The sequence below is a fragment of the Protomyctophum bolini genome (assembly GCF_963924005.1).
Source record: "Protomyctophum bolini genome assembly, chromosome: 4".
Taxonomy (NCBI): domain Eukaryota; kingdom Metazoa; phylum Chordata; class Actinopteri; order Myctophiformes; family Myctophidae; genus Protomyctophum; species Protomyctophum bolini.
Window position 1 is genome coordinate 45,056,285 of NC_137865.1, and position 17,976 is coordinate 45,074,260.

General features: G+C 43.5%; 1 protein-coding gene across 1 annotated transcript; it reads left to right on the plus strand.

Annotated features, from left to right (window-relative positions):
* Positions 1-425: 425 nt before the first annotated feature.
* LOC308314136 (Wilms tumor protein homolog) lies at positions 426-17,342 on the plus strand (the record flags this gene model as incomplete). The annotated part of the gene is made up of 7 exons (XM_080761557.1): positions 426-467; positions 7,151-7,228; positions 11,492-11,582; positions 15,179-15,323; positions 16,028-16,117; positions 16,654-16,746; positions 17,221-17,342. Exons 2-7 carry the CDS (start codon positions 7,170-7,172, stop codon positions 17,340-17,342), a joined length of 600 nt encoding a protein of 199 aa, XP_080617683.1. The 5' UTR covers positions 426-467; positions 7,151-7,169.
* Positions 17,343-17,976: the final 634 nt, after the last annotated feature.

Below are 17,976 nucleotides of genomic sequence, written 5' to 3' on the forward strand. Positions count from 1 at the left end.
TTATTTTTATGGCAAAGATAACGGGAAGAAACGGAGCCGAGAGGCGTTTTGGAATGTTGAGAAATTGTCCAGGGAGCCATTTATTAATATATCAGGAGAAAGCAGAGAGAGAGAGAGAGAGAGAGAGAGAGAGAGAGAGAGAGAGAGAGAGAGAGTTAACAGTATTTGTATGAAAAAGTATGGAGAAGAAAGAGAGTCAGAAACAGATGATGAACAATAGCAAGTGAGGATATTCACTGTGTTTAACAAATTTAAAAAATATATGTGTGTTTGTGTGTGTGTGTGTGTGTGTGTGTGTGTGTGTGTGTGTGTGTGTGTGTGTGTGTGTGTGTGTGTGTGTGTGTGTGTGCGTGCGTGCGTGCAGGTGAGCAGCAGTATGCGGTTCCCCCTCCTGTCTATGGATGCCACACACCATCAGATAGCTGCACTGGCAGTCAGGCTCTGCTGCTGAGGAACCCTTACAACAGGTAACACACACACACACACACACACACACACACACACACACACACACACACAGAGAGAGAGAGATGCTCACTCCCTTGACAAATTGTGAGAACGAATAATTAAAGGTTAAAGCTCTGATTGGAAATTGGATGGGAAAATAACATTCCTCAAACGTATTGTTGTCGATTGTTCGTTGTTAAAAATAGTTAGCATGGAGTTCCTTTGTATACGGCGGTTCAGTGAAAGGTGACAGGATGTCCACCTTTAGGACAGGTCTGCGTGACTTTTTGGGCTTCCTCCGCACGCACTCACTCCCCGCGAACGCTTGTGAGGTTGTTTTTCCTGCTAACCCATGGGTAAGATCTAAACGTCCCCAAAACGTTGTTAACCCATTCTGACCTGAGATCAGATTCACACGAGGTTTCCACTGGACACACACTGGTCTGATGAACCCATTCTGACCTGAGATCAGATTTTTAAAAATGTCAGTCGTTCTTCGAATTTTTCAAAAATAGCAGACCTACAAGCTCGTATCGCGCCACTCGGTGGCGCGCTATGAGCTTGTAGATCTGCTATTTTTCAATAGCTAAAGCATAACATGATGCCTACACCAAAACGGGTTCCCGGTCAGAATGGGTTAATGAAACTTTTAACGTGTGAATGCTGTGGTCGGACTATAGCGGCAGAGTTTTGGATTAATCACTTTCACATGGACACTGCGGAGGAAAGTCACAGTGCCACCGGGGGGGCGGGGGCGGGGGGGGGGCACGCCCACCCTGGCTCCAGGAAGTACAGTATAACAGTAGCGGGAAGTTCACCAGGAGGGGACTCTAGTATACGGTGTTGATTTACTGACAGGAAACGATTGAAATTAAAGCCATTCGGGACTGAGATCGAGTTCTTCAGATTTTTGGGATGCTTTTGGCAAAAGTTTTCTCGTATCCAACAACACGGACGTTTGGCAAACGCTATGGAGATACGGACACTGGTAGGAACCAGGACCTTGACTTGAGCTGTCACAGGAAGCAGAACGGTGTTCCGTACAGCCAAGGTCAACAGCAGTCCTATCTATGTTATGACTCTGAACAACAGGGAGCTAACATACTGATACTGTGATCAAACTGATCATTTATATGAAATCAAGCTAATGGTTAACATTCAGACAGGTTGTGGTGGAAAAAGAGTACTCAAAAAGTATCAATACTGCAATGCAACTTGAGTAAAAGTACAAAAGTATTACCAACCATTCCTGATGACCAAGTACTGATGTAGACGTTCTGGTGGACATCGCATTGTGACATGTTGTATAAACTTGCAAACACTAGCATGTCTGAGAGGTTATTTTGACATTTATTCATTTATTTGGAAGTTGGTTATCTTTGAGCCCATGAAGCTTTCAGAAGGTTCCCCTTCCATGACCATCATCCTCCATCACCATTCTATCATCTCAGACATTTTTGACATCTTTGACAAGCGCATGCTACTTGTGTCTGATTTTACTTCAGACATGCAGTGTTAAAGATAAATGTACTTAGTTACTTTTCACCACTGCACACAACCACACACGCTCACCAGTGGGACTCTAGAGTCCCACACACGCTCACCAGCGGGGCTCTAGAGTCCCACACACGCTCACCAGTGAGTCCCACACACGCTCACCAGTGAGTCCCACACACGCTCACCAGTGAGTCCCACACACGCTCACCAGCGGGGCTCTAGAGTCCCACACACGCTCACCAGCGGGGCTCTAGAGTCCCACACACGCTCACCAGTGAGTCCCACACACGCTCACCAGTGAGTCCCACACACGCTCACCAGCGGGGCTCTAGAGTCCCACACACGCTCACCAGTGAGTCCCACACACGCTCACCAGCGGGGCTCTAGAGTCCCACACACGCTCACCAGTGAGTCCCACACACGCTCACCAGTGAGTCCCACACACGCTCACCAGCGGGGCTCTAGAGTCCCACACACGCTCACCAGTGAGTCCCACACACGCTCACCAGCGGGGCTCTAGAGTCCCACACACGCTCACCAGTGAGTCCCACACACGCTCACCAGTGAGTCCCACACACGCTCACCAGTGGGGCTCTAGAGTCCCACACACGCTCACCAGTGGGGCTGGTGTTCAGAGGGTGACACCGGGCAGACCAGTGGGTCTCAACCTCTTCTGGATCCGGGCCCATCTGAAAAGCGCCCGCGACCCACCCATCCGACCAAGTGGTCAGATGGGTGGGCCACGTGCATTTTCAGAGCATGTTTGTGTTCCAGCTTGTACCAATAGAACTAATACCATATAGTAAACGGTATCAATATTCACTATTCAGTATTATACAACAGGTAGTTTCGAGGAAGCAGTCTGATTGGTTGAAATAGCCATCTACTGTATACCCGTGCTTTAACAAGCATGATGGCACACCTAATCGAAACATAAAGATCAGCTGTGCTGAGTCTCGCAGAGCAGAGCCGGCTGAGTGGCTAGGCTAGCAGTTTGCATGGGATCTTTGCATTGTATCTTAGTTACAATGAAATTGAGTTGACATGTTTTTTATGGGAAACTGTTGTATAATCGCAATATTACACTCAAGGGTGTGATTTATCATGAATATTGGCACTTCAGTGACGCTTGGGGAACTTGGCTTGTTCCTGACCTTCCTGACCGCATGACTGGCCAATAATCACGATAGAGCACACCCTCGAGTGTAATATTGCTTAACAACGAATTTCTTTTTACATATATTTTTTAATATATACACACATTTCGAGCCATACACATTCATGTACGGTTTATAAAACCCAGCACTTTAATGCCAATCCCATGTTACGATCTTTATATTATAGTACGACTCATCCGTGTCATATTTACCGCATATAGGCAGCCACCATCTTGGAGCCGGCAAAAAAAACGGGAAAAGAAGTTTCATATCGATGAGGCGTGCTCCATAGACTCCTGTATTGGCCGCGATCTTTAACAGCGTTTATCTCCGAATTGAGGCTCAGACGAGGTGATATGAGGTGAGGCATGATATTAGGAGGTCAATAAAAAACTAGCGCGAGGCTCCGGTCAGCAGATCAGCGTGTTTCATTCTACTGAAGGGTCAGATCAGCCTGTTACATGCTACTGAAGGGTCAGATCAGCGTGTTTCATTCTACTGAAGGGTCAGATCAGCCTGTTTCATGCTACTGAAGGGTCAGAACAGCGTGTTTCATGCTACTGAAGGGTCAGATCAGCGTGTTTCATTCTACTGAAGGGTCAGATCAGCCTGTTACATGCTACTGAAGGGTCAGATCAGCGTGTTTCATGCTACTGAAGGGTCAGATCAGCGTGTTTCATTCTACTGAAGGGTCAGATCAGCCTGTTTCATGCTACTGAAGGGTCAGAACAGCGTGTTTCATGCTACTGAAGGGTCAGAACAGCGTGTTTCATGCTACTGAAGGGTCAGATCAGCGTGTTTCATGCTACTGAAGGGTCAGATCAGCCTGTTTCATTCTACTGAAGGGTCAGATCAGCGTGTATCATGCTACCGAAGGGTCAGATTGAGGTGATATGAGGTGAGGGAGGATGTTAGGAGGAAATCCCTGCGACCTCGCAGTTATTATATTAGCACTTCCGCCAGAGTCAATGGTGTGTGTGTGTGTGTGTGTGTGTGTGTGTGTGTGTGTGTGTGTGTGTGTGTGTGTGTGTGTGTGTGTGTGTGTGTGTGTGTGTGTGTGTGTGTGTGTGTGTGTGTGTGTGTGTGTGTGTGTGTGTGTGTGTGTGTGTGTGTGTGTGTGTGTGTGTGTGTGTGTGTGTGTGTGTGTGTGTGTGTGTGTGTGTGTGTGCGCGCGCGCGTATGTGTGTGTGTGTGTGTGTGCGTGCGTGCGTGCGGGGCGCGGGCGTGTCCACTTGGACATTTCGGAAGGTCGTGCAGACACAATAATAGCAACATTTTAGTGAAGTCACACTATCCCTACACCCTCTCTCCCTCCTGTTTGTTCATTCCTCCGAGTGTGCGTCTAAATGAGCAGACATTCTCTACATACCTCCGCCATGGTGTTGTCCAGTGGCAGCCATGAGGGCCACATAAAGAATCTAAATATCACAGTAAATGGCTGATAAGGGGGGATGAGCGGTGGGGCTGGGCCGGGGGCTTAGTGGACACTACCATGCTGTGCTGCTAGTCTCACGCTCTCCGGCCTAGGCCTCACTATCATGACCGCCAGACAGACATGCACGCACCGCACGCACGCACACACACATGTGCACGCGTATCTACATTCATAAGCGCAACACACTTGCATGCAATATACACGTGCACGCACAGAAGGCTCAGATGAGTACTAGGGTCAGCTCTCTAATCGTGCCGCCTGGTACCAACAGGACTGTATTTACTCAGGACATCAGCAGTGCATATACACAGTGATATAAAAACACACACGCTAGGGGGCTTATCAATTCTCAGAGAGGGAGATTAAATAGAAACACTACTGGGCCTTATCAAGCCGAGAGACAGTACGAGACTGTCCTTCCATTCATGTTCATGTATAGCGATGTGGAGACGTGGAGATGTTTTTTGTCCTGAGCACAGTGCATGTTTTCAATTGTTTATAAGGTTTTTTTGGGAAACTCCAGCATAGTTTATGGTGTTTGCGCTGCGTGGGCATTTACCTTTGTGCTTGCCGTGTGCTTTCCTCTGCCTGCTGAGAGTCAAAGTATTTTCAACTCTCGGTCGCCTGGAAGCACTGCCAGGTGAGCGCCCCGGAAAATAAGGCTACAGGTGGACACAGTGCCTAACTGGGCTGCTCAATGTCTGTCTGTGGACCCCACCTTCAATAAATATATAAATAATGTATGTACTGTATGAGTGGCTGATATGTGATATTATTATTATTATTGTCAGTTCACTGAAATTTGTCTTGCGACACAGAAGCCAAGTATGCTGAACACATATACACACAAACAACAAGGCAATTTACATACATAAAGACATGAAGACAAGAGCAATATCCACCACTTAGATTATCCTGTGGCTATACTACAACTCCTGATTAAGCCTCAAGGTCGACTGGTGGACAAAGGACCTCTTTAGTCTGACCTTATTGTATGCTGGTACACCATATCTCCTTCCTGAAGGTAGCAAGGAGATATGGTGTACCATATCACAGCGAAAAAACTAATTCTGACACACTGGAAGAAGGAAGAGGCTCCTGCATTTAAGCACTGGTTAAATGAAATGACTAGTACACTTCATCTTGAGAGAATAAGGTATTTCCTGAGAAACAGGGAGAGTCAGTTTGATAAGATTTGGCTGCCCCTTGTCCATTACCTGAGTAGAAACGATTAATAGACAGGATACCATTGATATGGTTGACTGTAGGCCATTTTCTTTTCAGATGTTTTCCATGAGCTTTCTATCATCTTATTATATAGTATGCAGTGTCACTGAGCAGTATGGGTGGGAGGGTTAAGGGATTTCATATCATAATGTTTGTAATAATTTATCTGTTCAATAAAAACATATTTGACAAAAAAAGAAAAAAAGACAATTGCGTTATAGGGCTATACCTGTAGAACTCACTCACTCGCAGGATTAAAACACAATTAATTTAGGAGTGTCGTCGTCCGTCGGGGAATCGGAAGGTCACCGCGTCGAAGTGTCTGCGACGAAAACACTTGACCGTTTTAACGCAATCCCATATGATCAGCCATCAGCTGGGTGAAGCTCTAAAAATCCCTCAAATATGTACCCTGAAAATACTCCTTTAAAGCTTCGATATGAAATGTGATGTATTTTGGAGAGAAAAAAAAGGCCATGATTTCAGTCCTGTTTAAAAGATGTCTATACAAACCTTTCTTTTCCCTTCTTTTTCTTTTCCCCTGAAATAACATTCTGGTTTTTCTGGCTCTGTGCCCCTGCTATGCTCTCTGTACAGTTGAAATAATGGCAGGGTAATGAGCAGGGTACCAGGCACCACACACACGTACCCCCTCCAGCACGCAGGTGGTATGATAGAGAAGCTGCGTGGTGTCAAGGGCTTATAAATGCCATAAATCTACCGTGTTGTGTGTGTGTGTGTGTGTGTGTGTGCGTGTGCGTGTGCGTGTGCGTGCGTTAAAGTACCTGGCAGGTCTAACTATATAATGGTACTGGAATCTGTGTGTGTTTAATGAAATATGACTGTAAGAGGAACATTTAGCTCACTCACGTGTGTCTCTGTCTGTATTGGACATTTTGTGCTGGGCAGACTCTCCATCAACTTCAAGTCTATTGGCACAAGAGTGCGGGTGAAATTATTTTCCGTGAAAGTTTATGCGTAGTTCGATCTGGAGAGGACGGGGGACCGGGGGGTATTTAATTGTGTTTTTGGCATTGGAAATGGGAACATAGAATAGAGATTACATTTCTGTTATAGCCTTTTAGGCCTCGTCGTGAAAACGTTCACAGGGCAGATATAATATGACAAATAACTGAAATATATACCAAGAAATGATTAATTATATACTTTAAAAAGTATATAATTACTGATCTACAAGCATTCTACCAGTCTGTTTCAACAGAGGGGACAAGAAACTCAACACAAACATAACATACACAGGAAAATCCTTAACTCTTAACTCCTTAACTCTCAGAGTTACATCGACACTCAGGATTTTACAGTGCAGTATAAAGTTGCAACGTATATCGATTTAAGTTTCAATTACATTTTGTTCTTTCCTCCACAGCGGTGATAATTTATATCAAATGGCCTCTCAGCTGGAGTGCATGGGGTGGAACCCTTCACTGGCATCGACCATAAAGAGGTAGGAAATGTAACTGTCATTTTATCTGTTATTTTTCTCACCCCATCGGTCTGTCAACTCAAACCTCGAAGCAGGTATTGCAATGAAAGGCGACAGGAAACATGCAAAGCATGGAGGGCTCTGCTGTGGGTTAGTTTCTGGTCATTTGCAGTGCATGTTGAGTGAAGGTCAGAGGTTTTAACATATAAAACACATATATTTCAGCAATGCTTTTAATTCAGGATGTGAACCTGTGAAGTAGAAACTGTTTCTGTGCCCATTATACACAGCTACAGCAGCTGCAGCAGTGAGGTTTTAATTATAACGCAAATTAAATTAATATTTATACCGTTGAATTGCTAATGATATTGACTTTTTCATTGTTTCACCAAAATAAAGCAATGTGACCCATTTCAGGTCAGTCTAAAGGCTGCATATAGTAGAGCAAATTTGTGATATGAACAAATTAATATCTGTACAAAGTATTGATTTAGTAAATGAAAAAAACTAAATGTGTGGTTATTATTCTAGTCTTGTGTCGGTGTGTCTGGGGACACCGTTTGACAACGGCTGGTTTGGATCCTATATCCTCTCATGTCTGGTTAAAGAATTCAGTTGCATTTCTTACACTCCATCCTCAGAGTAACTGATCATTCATTGTGCTTTGTTCTTAACCCCCATATGGTTGAGAGGAGTCCCTCAGGGCTCTATGCTAGTGTATTCTCTGTTTTTGCTCTACATTTATCTTTGCAGAAAATAGCAGATCTACAAGCATATGCGTGTAAGCTTGTAGATAAGCTTGTACTTGGGTTTTTAAGTGGTTAAAACTAGGGTGGGTTTCCTTCAGAGTCCTGTTTGTCATACAGCATTCTTTCTTTCTCTCTCCCGAACCTCTCCTTTCTTTTTGACATGATTAATATGTTAAAAACATATTAAGCCATGTTTATCATCGCACCATGAATAGGGAGCTCCGATAGATCGGGTATTTTAGCCATGTTTGAAAATTATATAACATTTACCGGAAGCCATTTTTTATCTTTTGGAAACTTTTGGCTACAATATAATGCCACGGCCGTTGGATGCCATAAATAACTGTAGTTTAGTAAGCGTTACAATGTCATGGTGACCTCCACAGTCCCCTACTGGGCTGGGCCTGTGTCCGCTCACACATAGCCTCATGCCCCAGACTGTCTTTCATCACAAGTGTCATGACATGTGTATGTGCGTGCATGAATTCTTGTGTGCAGAGTTTTTGTATGCGCGTGCGTTTGTGCGTGCGTGTGTGCGCGCGCGCACGCGCGTGTGTGTGTGTGTGTGTGTGTGAGTGAGTGTCCAACAAATGTTATTTCATGTGCATCTACACTAGTATGGTTGTTTTATTCAATTGGATATGTGCCACTCACTGTGCACACTAGCACAGTGTAGGGCTAGAGTGACAATTCGAACTGATAACCGACATAATCTGGCTCATATAGGTTTATTGATCAATTGATAAGCACTGAAGCAGGGTTTTTTATACTCTATAAGTAATCTAATTTCTTATTGAGTGCATAACGAATCTACACAAAAAAGTCAATTAGTCTGATGCACAATGGTGGATTACAAAAAAGTGAAAGTATGTACATTTTTCGTAATGGAGGTAAAAGTTTGAAATAATCGTTGTGACTTAATTTATTGTCATAACGCGCAGCCCTAAATCCTAATGCAGAGTGTGTGTGTGTGTGTGTGTGTGTGTGTGTGTGTGTGTGTGTGTGTGTGTGTGTGTGTGTGTGTGTGTGTGTGTGGAGGGGGATAGTGGCAGTGGGCTCAGCTTCATTAAATCAGATATGAGAGCTGTGGCATTGTTGAGCATGGTGATTGAAGAGGCCTGTTAGGGGTCTGTCTGAGGCGTACATCATTACTCACATGACTGATCAGGGAGGCCACGATCCTTTTAATCACACACGTCACATTCAGCTCTATTTCTAGTTTCTAAGCACTTTTATCGCCTCCCTGCTTGCATGGCATGTGGAACACCTTGATGTTTCTTTGGGTTTTTTTTGCAACTAAGATACTTTGTTTTCAGAATCTTTGCTTGTTTTCAATCAAAGTAAATCAAAGCACTTAACCTTCTGGTGTAACTAAAGTCTGATTAGATGAGAGTTCAGAAAACCTCTTTGTAAATGAGAACGAAATAATGATGGTGTTTGGCTGATTGTGTGTGTGTGTGTGTGTGTGTGTGTGTGTGTGTGTGTGTGTGTGTGTGTGTGTGTGTGTGTGTGTGTGTGTGTGTGTGTGTGTGTGCGCGCGCACACACATATTAAGCTGTCTTGTTTATTAAAGGGCCTATAACATAAAATTCAACTTTTTCAATTATTTTTGTGGTTTTTTTTTAGCTCCCCTGTGTATTTTCTATCCCCACAAATATGCAATTTTGAACAATCAGGATTTCTCATCATATAGGGGCTTTTATGGAAATTGCTCTCAGGAACAGCTCAACTAATTTGGTCGTATTTGTGATGTCATCAATGTCACCCTACTTTGTATAATTCCTCATCTCTTCAGTCTTCAGTTCCAAATTTGCATTTCCACTTTGTTTACAATGTCCGCCATTGTTGATTTTCCAAGTTGGCATGGAATGGAAACAAGCCTGTGTTTATAGCATCAGTATTATAATGACTCAAATATTAAATAAGTTGCATATCAACACCCCCACCACCTCAGTACATTGTGGTACTGCAGCTAAAACAGCTTCAGAAGCAAAAAGTAAATGCCATGAACTGCTTAATATCAGAGTGGTGATTTAGGCTCAAACCATTAGAAATAAGTTCGAGGGACATAGACAATATGATATTAAATATTAAAAACAGTTTTAAAATTCATGTTTTACAGTAATACCTAGTTTTGAAAAGATAGCCTCTAATGTCCTACCCAAAAATAGGAATGTCAGATTGAAAATGCTTAACAGCTGAATGAATGATCAGTGAGTGAGTGAGTGAGTGAATGAATGAATGAATGAATGAATGAAAAGAGTTGACTAACGCAATGGAATTAATTTCCCCGAAAAGATTTACAGCACGCATCGTCCACTCGCTGCTGCTCAGCCAATCTGCCGGGTTGGTTCCTCCTGTCCTTGGAACCACCATCCAGGAGACAAAGAGGACTTTATTAACCCATTCTGAACGGGAACCCGTTTTGGTGTTCGCATCATGTTATGCTTTAGCTATTGAAAAATAGCAGATCTACAAGCTCATAGCGCGCCACCGAGTGGCGCGCTATGAGCTTGTAGATCTGCTATTTTTGAAAAATCGAAGAGCGACTGACATTTTTAGAATCTGATCTCAGGTCAGAATGGGTTAATCAGACCAGTGTGTGTCCAGTGGAAACCTCGTATGAATCTGATCTCAGGTCAGAATGGGTTAATCCTCAGACATACTGTATACTCAACAGGATGCAAACTCCCCTCCTCGCCGCGTCGTTAGCTCCACCGCCATATAACACGTTTTTATAGACAAGCGCTTTCTGTGTCTCTGCGGCGTGTTATCATAAGATGATATGAGAGGAAAGGTTTTGCAGCTGTGTTAAAACAGACAATGGTTTGTTCTGCTCCCTGCTCCCTCAAACCCCCCCAAAACACTCACAGAGACACTGAAATACTCCTGTTTTGTTTGAAAAATTAATGAATTTTACTGGCTCTGATAAATCAAATGGTTTCGGGGAAATACATAATTTTGGAAATAACATAATGTGCTCAGTATTGCATGCTGTACTATCACCATGATATAGTGTATAAAACATGTACTATCATCATGATATAGTGTATAAAACTATGATTATGTGAATGAGAAAGAAGTATTTTTGGTAAATGTTACATCCGGAGGTGTCTCGTTAATTTAGAAAATATATTTATTGGGCGTTATGCTATTATGTTTATACACGCACGCACGCTCGCTCACGCACGCATGCACGCACTCACGCACATACGCATGCACGCATACACACACAGTCACTCAGGCTCACTCCCTTGAAAGATTGCAAGAACAAATCTCTGAAATTGGATGGGAAAACATTCCTCGAATGTATTGTTGTTGATCGTTCATTGTTTATAGTCGGCGTGGGTTTCCTTTGTGCGGCGGAAGCGCAGGCAGTCACGCACGCATTCATAGTGATGGATGTACAGTAGTGTGATGTGTGTTCACATGTCTAAGCACTGCAGCATTGAATAATACACGTTTTACTGTAAATCTCTCTTAATTTCTGTTAATCTCTCTCATTCTCCCTCTCTCACTCCTTCTATGTTTTCAGTCATGGAGCAGGTTATGACAGTGACCCCATGCTATACAGCTGTAGCGCGCAGTACCGCATACACACACACGGAGTCTTCAGAGGCTTACAGGTAACGCACACACACACACACACACACACACACACACACACACACACACACACACACACACACACACACACACACACACACACACGTACGTTCAATGTTGAGTACATGTGCATGCATGACAGTATACAGGGTGCAAATCGACCAATGACAAAGCTTCTAGGGAAATCTTTGAATGCAGATTGTCCCTAGATGTGTCACAGAGACTACATTTTTTTCGGAGCGCTGCTGGCTGTCTGAATACCAAAAATAATTTAAAAAACGTCATTAAAATGTTTACATATTATTGCTTATGCATGGTAAATTGTGCAAACTATGCAAACTTCATCCATATAAGGCTGCTGGTGAGAGAAGCATTGTTGCAAGAAAAACAGATAATTTAAAACACTAATAAGTTGGAGAGCCTGATGCAATGACCAGGATTTGGCATTTATACGAACCAGGCGACTTGCGCAGACGCATACATGCAGAGACACATACTGTACCAACACAGATAATGTACATTGAAACATCTTGAAAGACTTGTTTCCACGGATTCATTCTAAAATAATTTAAAAAAAAAAGATTCAGCACATGAAAACAAACAGACACGCATTGCTGTAGTACTACACGGGGTGAAGATACGGTTTCCATGCAAGGTTGTAGCCTACATATTAATAAATCATTAGCGTTTAACCCATTCTGAACGGGAACCCGTTTTGGTGTTAGCATCATGTTATGCTTTAGCTATTGAAAAATAGCAGATCTACAAGCTCATAGCGCGCCACCGAGTGGCGCGCTACGAGCTTGTAGGTCTGCCATTTTTGAAAAATCGAAGAACGACTGACATTTTTAGAATCTGATCTCAGGTCAGAATGGGTTGATCAGACCAGTGTGTGTCCAGTGGAAACCTCATATGAATCTGATCTCAGGTCAGAATGGGTTAATTACTGTCTGTCAGCGGCTCTGGAGGACAGCAAGCGGAGATTCTCCAGACCTTCTCTCAGCCCACAGTGGGACTTTCTGCAATCCGTCTTTCTTACGGCCGGGGTCCATTTCACCAGTGGGCTGAAACTGGCGTTCTTCTGCTCTCGTTTTTGTTCATCGTCGTAAAGAACTGCCCTAAAAGAACTTACCAAACTTACAACGAGATTTATCAAAGCTTGACAATTCTGTGTTTGATGGTATTTGTTTAATAAAAAAAAAAAAAGGAAAAATATGAACGATTGGGTTGGTTGGTTGATGATTTTCTTGAAATACATACAGTAGGATGTCGTTAACCCATTCTGACCTGAGATCAGATTCATACGAGGTTTCCACGGGACACACACTGGTCTGATGAACCCATTCTGACCTGAGATCAGATTCTAAAAATGTCAGTCGTTCTTCGAATTTTTCAAAAATAGCAGACCTACAAGCTCGTATCGCGCCACTCGGTGGCACGCTATGAGCTTGTAGATCTGCTATTTTTCAATAGCTAAAGCATAACATGATGCCAACACCAAAATGGGTGCCCGGTCAGAATGGGTTAATACATTAGACTAGAGGCACAGCGATTCCCGGCCTGTGCCAAAGGCAATATGTGGCAAAATAATTTCAGCCTTGTTGAAAACTGGTTTTACAGTGTGCGACAAGTGATTGATGACCTATAAACTCAACGAAGGAGACCACGAGAATGGAGTTTCTCAGCGATCTATACACAGAGCGAGATCCTCATGAGTTAGTTTAACTCTGGCAGTATAACATTGACCACTCAGAGTTAAATTATGAGGATTTTTCTGTGTAATTAATTTTTTAGGATACAATATCCACGCTTTCACCAAATGTAGTTACATACAGAATCACTCATCAAAGTCACTTTTCAATGAACACATCTTGGCTTTAGATCTTCACCCTTTCACGTACTCCATCAGATGCCTCTGAGTCTTCCAGTAGAAAAGCTTAATTGTTACTTAATTGCCGGGTGTTAGCTGTATTAATTATACCAGCACTCACCCCTGAGCCCCTGGGGACATTATGCTGAACACTGTGGAGAAATGAAGACCAGATGGGCAGGAGGGGGAGAGGAAGAGGAGGAGGAGAGGAACAAGAGTAAAAGGGGGAGTGGAGGTACTTCACGGAGGAAGAATTGAGAGTGGTGCGCGCGCGCAAGAGAGAGTAAACGTGGAAAGTTAAAGGGAGACAGGGTAGCTTAATTTATAGGCTACTCCATCGTACGGCGGTGCCGCTTTGTGTATGGAGACATCAGTATGGGAGAGATGGTGACGCATAGATAGAAGTCTAGCAGTTCTCTTACTGCCATATCCTGCACTGAGAGGAGTTACAGGGATACAGCGATGGTAGGACTGAAGTGTGATGGCACGGATATGGAGGTGATGGTAAACGTAACCTTGATCTAACTTCATGTGCGTATGCTATACACAGTAATGTAATGTCCCTCTAAATCAAACATTATTAAAAGAAAACGCTTTTATTCTTATTTAATTTCCACGCCATCAAGTTTCCACGCCAACAAGTTCCCATTTTTATGAGAAGATTTTACTTTGCTATAGTGTTGTTGACACCTACCTCTGTATGTCGTCAAAAATATTAGCGAGACGATTATGAATTAATACAATTCCTCCAAAAGAACACGTAAAAGGTGCTCCTGGGCGCCATGGGATTTCATGGAGATCATGTTAATTAAGTCCTTGGTGTTACTGTTCAATGAGTTATGTCTTAAATTGTGATATTATCATTATCACACGCATACACACGCACATACGCACGCACACATACAAGCACGCGTATACACACATGCACATGCACGCACTCATACGCCTGCAAGTACCCTCCCCCTGCTTATAGGAACCCTGGTGGTCTTTCTGAAGGCGTGACTAACAGCTCCCACTGAGAGGCCATTAGTGAATGCAGTCAATCTGAGTATCATTTTACTGCTAATTCACTAATGATTATAAGACCATTTTAATATAATGACCTCCACATGCCAGACAGATCTCACACAATTATTTGTTTCCTGCTGGCTGGACAGATTTAATTGTTATTTATTTCATAACTATAGCTCAATTACAATTCACTGGTTTAAAGATGGAGTGCTGTGATTTTTGTCCACCCTAAAACATGATCATTAGGTATTATTATTATATGAGGAATTTTGTTTTCAATGTACAGTATTTATTAAAATGTCATTTTTACGTGGACATGACCACTTGCTGTTGTTCTATGATAAAGGGGGAGGGGTTAGGGGAGGAGATGATATTGTGATGTCACTATATCACTGTTTTTTCCATTGGCAAGATTTCAGCCTCCAGGAAGAAACCCTAAATAGAAAGGGAAGACATCATTGCACATACAGTAACAGCCACACCAAGGGGTCTAATGAAGTACTGTCACCTCATAAACACATGAAAAACTGGAAACTACAAATATCACGGCACTCCATCTTTAATTGGTTTCTCTCACTGTATACAGTTTTCTTTGGCAAATTCATGTTGTGTTGAGTCCTCTGTGTTCAAATGATTTGGTGTGTGTGTGCGTGGGTGTGTGTGTGTGTGTGTGTGTGTGTGTGTGTGTGTGCGTGCGTGCGTGTGTGTGTGCGTGCGTGCGTGTGCCCTGAACAGGATGTCCGGCGGGTACCTGGCATTGCCCCAGCCATTGTGCGGTCAGAGAGCAGTGAGAAGCGTCCATTCATGTGTGCCTACCCTGGCTGCAACAAACGCTACTTCAAACTGTCCCACCTTCAGATGCACAGCCGCAAACACACAGGTGGAAGCAATTCTCCCTGCTTTTACCATACGTTATCATAGCATGTGTTGTGTACAGGTACTGTATGTGCTGACTTATATAATAAAACATTCTATAAAAAGTGACTAAATGCATTCACAAACTGTACAACCTACTGTTCAAGAGTCATAGGCCAACGTGAAAGGCATCATATTCATCACCATGTCGTGAGGCAATTTTTTTATTTTTTAAAATATCTTCCTTGGCCTACTGGGAGTGTGTGTACAAAGTTTCATACCGATCGGTCCAACGGTCCCGGAGGTTAGCTGCTCACAGACACACACACAGACGGACGGACAGGGTTGAAAACATAACCTCCGCCCCCTGGCGCAGACAAAGATATGGGCATATCGGTATCGGAAAGGTCTCAAAGTAATCCCAATTATTTTCACTGATATTGATGATGCGATAATAATCAATCAATGGCTTTGTACTCGCAGAGCAGCCAGTCTGCCTGTCTCTGTCTTTTTATGCGCGTCAACTGTTAGTGGGGAGGTGGCTTGCCATTAGAGGGAGGGTTGCCATTTACTTTCACCAGAAAAGGACAAAAAAATTGTTTAATATAAATATAATATATTGGTATCGGAATCCTGTATCGGCCCGATATGACCCTACAAATAACCGGAGGTCGGATACAGGTCATAATTTAAATTTCAATCATACATGTGTCCTCTTTTTGGTCTCAGGAGAGAAGCCATACCAGTGTGACTTCACAGACTGTGGCAGGAGATTCTCTCGTTCCGACCAGCTCAAGAGACATCAGAGGAGACACACAGGTTGGACTCTTCATCCGCGTATAACTCCCCTTTTCTCTCTTTTCTTTCTTTCTATTTGTTCTCTCTTCTCTCACCTCTGCTTAGCTCTTTGCAAAGTGTGCATGACAGCCTTCGGGAAGGGTGGGGGGGAGTGGGGGCCTGGGGGAGGGGGGTGGCGGGGGTTCAAGGGGCAAGCTGTGACAACGTGTCACGTCATCATACTGTACTTCATACTGTACACACTGTACTTCCACTGATGTTCTTCTTCATGAGCACTTTGAAAAGTTTGCTGAGAAGCTGGGCATACTTTGGAATGGCTTCTCTGCAAAGCCTCTGCTCTACTATGTTTCTCTGTCTCCCCCTGTGTGTGTGTGTGTGTGTGTGTGTGTGTGTGTGTGTGTGTGTGTGTGTGTGTGTGTGTGTGTGTGTGGCACGTATGTGCGTGCGTGGCCGGGACGTGTGCTCGATTATGTGCCTGGACTGCCTTGTGCATTTATGTGTGTGCGTGCGTATGATTGTGTGTGTGTGTGTGCGTGTGTGTGCATCCATGTGTTTAGGAGTTAAACCGTTCCAATGTGAGACGTGTCAGAGAAAGTTCTCTCGGTCTGACCACCTTAAGACACACACCCGGACTCATACAGGTAAAACAAGTGCGTAAACTTTAATTTTTCCACATCTTCTTCATCTATTGGCTCATTTGACATTTCAAATGTTTAGGCCTATATGCTATTGTCATTAAATATAGTAACAGTATACACAAGATATATGTTGTATTGTATTATTGGATATAAATGCCCAGCCTACGGCCTCGGGTTATATTTTCGGTAAGGCTCTCATCTTCCCACTCAGCTTATCAACCAGCGTAATGATGACTAACATTTCTCTCATGTTCTCTTTCTCTCTGTCCCAATTCACTCCTTCCTCTCTCTCTCTCATCCCATCATTATGATTCCTCCATTCCCATCTCAACCTGTCCTTGCCTCTCTCTGTCACTCCTCTGTCCCTCCCTGTTCTGTCCAACTCCAACATTTCACTATACCTTCCTTTTCTCATGTGCCATCACCTACCTTTCTTTCTTTCTTTCTTTCTTTCTTTCTTTCTTTCTTCTGCCTCTTTCCGTGCAGGTGAGAAGCCATTTAACTGCCGGTGGCCCAACTGCCAGAAGAAGTTTGCCCGTTCGGATGAGTTGGTGCGACATCACAACATGCATCAGAGGAACCTCACCAAGCTCCAGCTGGCCATCTGAGGCACGCACGCACGCACACACACACACACACACACACACACACACACACACACACACACACACACACACACACACACACACACACTTTTAACCAATCCCCTTTGTCCTTCTGTGTTTAACAAATAAGGGGGATCGGATCTAGCTCACATAATATTTTTCTTCAAATAAATCCAACTTGATGTGACCTTCGGAGACAGATAAACCAGCCTGCTGGCCGAGGTCCAGGGAGCTTAGAAGTCTTTGAAGCCTCCCCACACACACACACGCACACACACACACACACACACACACACACACACACACACACACACACACACACACACACACACACACACACACACACACACACACAAATAAGAGTTGTTGAAATTCATGATAGTTTCGATAGCAGAACACATGGCTCGGTCAGATACCCATGTTTAGTGACCTATCAAACACAAAAGAGTTTGGAGACTAAAAACACTGTCATACTGGGAAACAAACTGGCCCATAGGCTACAGGGGAATGACCTGAGCAGGCACTGGTGGAAAGTGTACTCACCGTTTTTACTTTAAGTAAAAGTATGAAGTCTATGAACACTGCAATGTACTCTATTACAAGTAAAAGTCCAGAATTCTAAATGTACTTGAGTAAA